Below are 3,227 nucleotides of genomic sequence, written 5' to 3' on the forward strand. Positions count from 1 at the left end.
ATTTTTTTTATAAGATGTTATAAGTAGAGCAAAGTGCAAGGCAACGTTTATTTGGTATTTGGTTCACAATTCTAATGTCTTGTTATACGAAAAACAACAACCATGCAAAAATTACGTCAACCCTTTTTTTTGATAAATATTTTAAACCATAAGTTTCTTAATAAAAGAAAAAACCTTCAAATATAAAAACTAATGCAAAGTCTGGGAAAAAAAAAACATAGTACGTAAGGAAATTGGAAAGCAAAGAAAGCAGAAGTGGGTTGACGCTGCGACAGCTTTGTAACTTCACTCACGGGTACGTTTACGGACACCTCCTTTGCCTCCAGAATTTGAAGGATTTGGTTCTTTCTCTTCACCTCCAGTCATGTTGATGCCTGTCATATTGCTGCCAGTTGCCGATGCTTCACCACCTTCCACCTGAACTAATTCAGCTGCATTGGTCTTGAAAGTCTGTAAAACAGTTCACCTTATGTTAGTCTGACATCTGTTAGATGAACAATATGTAGACACTATATTATAATACCTCGGGAACGATGGTGTCAACGATTGCAGAAACTGTGAAAGTACGGTGATTTGGTGTGAAATTGAATGGTGTCACACGTATCTGGAAGACAAAATCTTGTCCACCAAGGTCTTTAAGGCATTGTGGGAGTTCCACGCCACCACCACCATTTATCTGCAGTTGCAGCAACGTTGAGGATTATATATAGATTTTCTGACAAGTAGTTGCGATGCGCAGATGGTGAGAGAAGGAAATAACAAACCTCATTGAGGGTTAGGGCAGCTGCATCTTGCTTAGTCAGTTTAAGCATTTCCTTGTCGAACACCACAAAAGTGGCGTTATCTTGCCCATCATCAACTAAAAGTTCAACACGATACCTGAGATAAGGGTGACTTTAGAGTCAGCACTCAAAAATAGTTGACAATCATGTACATCTAATAATAGTTAAATTACTACTTGATGACACCGGTGATGTTGGGATTAACACAACGGTTGCAACGAAGAGAAGACCCATCTTTGTCTAGCTTCCTGCTGCAGCCAGTGCAAGAAACGAAAGACCACCCATTTTGCTGCAGGACATCAACAACCCGAGCCTTGCAAATGAATTCAGCTTCCTGTGTCTTAACAAAGACAGGAGATACAACATTCAGTAATACTGGTATATTACTCAATCACATTATAAACATACTTGTCCTGGAATAATACCTGCTCGTTAGAATTGGAAATGAACTTGTTTAGCTCTCCTATTGAGAGGACTTCTTTTTTCCTAATCCCTTCTTTCGTATCGATACACGAGTAGTAAATAAAAATATGCTATTATGCTAAAGATGACCAGCCCAAGAAATTAAGTTATTACGCTAAAATAAACAGCCCTAGAAATGTTAACAAAATTACGTACGGTTCAATCAGGAAACGAATAACCACTCGGGTCGTAACCGTAGCGTCATGCAAGTCCGAACCTTGGACATACTGAATTTGCCCAACAACATCTGCGATGTGATTAAAAAAATTGAATATGTTTTGTTCACAAATATATGATGACATAATACAGTAAATAGCAAACGTTAATTTAAGCAAACCTGGAAGTTCCAAATTAGTGTTCGCGAGAGCTTGGAGGGGGTCAAACGAACGCAGCATGAATTTCTCAACGTTGATGACAGGAGCATTTTCGATAACTTCAGCAATGGTTGTCTGGGGGATGAACCGGATCACAAAAGGGTGATCCGTAATTTTGTACATATTTGTACATCTTGCAACTTCAAAGCGGGAGACTCTAACAACTGAACCCGCTCGCAAGGACGGACGGTAAAAAGGAGCGCGACCAGCAGGAATGAATCCATGTATGACGGAATTCTGCAGTGAGAGATTTAAGATTAAGATTATCGGTTTGTCATAAAATTAAGATCCAAGGAAAAAACGTTATGGTTACAATACCTTCTCGTCAAGGAAGAGGAGAGTGATGCCCATGAATTCACCTTGCTTCTTGATGTTTTTCGAGTCCCAGAAACGGAGGAGACGACCAACAATCATCTGGGCAGATCTACCCAGTCGGAGAGCATCGAAGGTGGAGTGACCGAGAACAACATCGGAGGAAGCCATATCTGACAAACTTTCTAGGGTTTAGAAAATGATAAACTGACAAAGATTTGAAGGTGCAATCGTCCTCTGGAGAAGCTGATATATATAGATTGAACGCGAGGAAAACGGTAGCGGCGAGATCTGAGAGTAATCTTTGCAACAATAACTCGTGAATTAAAGCTGCACATCGAACCTAAACGGAGGTGAAGTGAAGTGAAGAGATGAGAAGAGGAACGGGTTTTTTAAGATCACAAAACAGAAAACGGCGGTTTCATCTTCTGAGGAAGGTAACATCGACGAAGCCCTAATTATGAAATATTCACGGAACGCAACGTTTTAACGCATGAGTGAATGTTTGCAAGGTTTGCCCAAGTCAGCCCACACCACAATGGTCAAACATAACAGGCCCAAGCAAGAAACCGCGCAAACAAATCAAAACGACAAACTTAACAATAAATGGGGACCCACAAAATTAATGTTCTGCATACGTGGATGCTTTGAGAAGAGAGAAAAGAGTGGCATTATATATATGATACGTGTTTAATTGTTTAAATTTAAGAGAATTCGGGTGAAATTATTCAATTCAAATACAATTTGCAAAATACTTTTGAACAAAGTACCGGGGATAGTTTTGTAAGGAAAAAGAAAAATACCATTAAAATATATTTTTCCAACCAAAACCTTTTCTTTCTTTCTTTTTTCTTTTAACTAAAATATTTCCTTTGTATACAAGTTTCTTCTGAGTGGCTTTCAAGAGTTTAGCTACTAATTTTCGATCCCAACCAGAGCTATACTGAACATACATCCGTTAACCAACGGTAACAAACAAATTAACAAATTCTTAGCAGTTCTAGCTTGGTTCATTTGCATTTCACTGGAAAAACAGTGAAGAAAGTTTCGTGCGGTGAAAAAATATGATATAATTACCTGGTGTGAATCTGTCAACTTGCGGGTAGCTCAGTTGGGAGAGACTCGCTCACCGCATCTATTATTTTATTTATTTACTAAGGAGTAGTTACTGGAAGATGAATTTGTATAGAGTTTGTGAATTTTAAAAATTGATAGATTTAAAACAGTTATGTGGATTGTGAAAATTTGCATACATGGACTTACAAAATTTGGTAATAACTTTTTAGATTGGTATAGA

The 3,227-nt window shown here is 38.3% G+C and overlaps 1 protein-coding gene across 1 annotated transcript; it reads right to left on the reverse strand.

Annotated features, from left to right (window-relative positions):
- Window positions 1–152: 152 nt before the first annotated feature.
- On the reverse strand, window positions 153–2,350 carry LOC106302409. The gene is made up of 8 exons (XM_013738925.1): window positions 1,937–2,350; window positions 1,582–1,855; window positions 1,361–1,491; window positions 1,208–1,315; window positions 959–1,116; window positions 765–879; window positions 524–676; window positions 153–450 (listed from the first exon to the last, which is right to left on the reverse strand). The coding sequence occupies exons 1-8, from the start codon at window positions 2,099–2,101 to the stop codon at window positions 286–288; spliced, it is 1,269 nt and encodes a 422-aa protein (XP_013594379.1). The 5' UTR covers window positions 2,102–2,350; the 3' UTR covers window positions 153–285.
- Window positions 2,351–3,227: the final 877 nt, after the last annotated feature.

Source organism: Brassica oleracea, chromosome C7 (genome assembly GCF_000695525.1).
Source record: "Brassica oleracea var. oleracea cultivar TO1000 chromosome C7, BOL, whole genome shotgun sequence".
Taxonomy (NCBI): Eukaryota; Viridiplantae; Streptophyta; class Magnoliopsida; order Brassicales; family Brassicaceae; genus Brassica; species Brassica oleracea.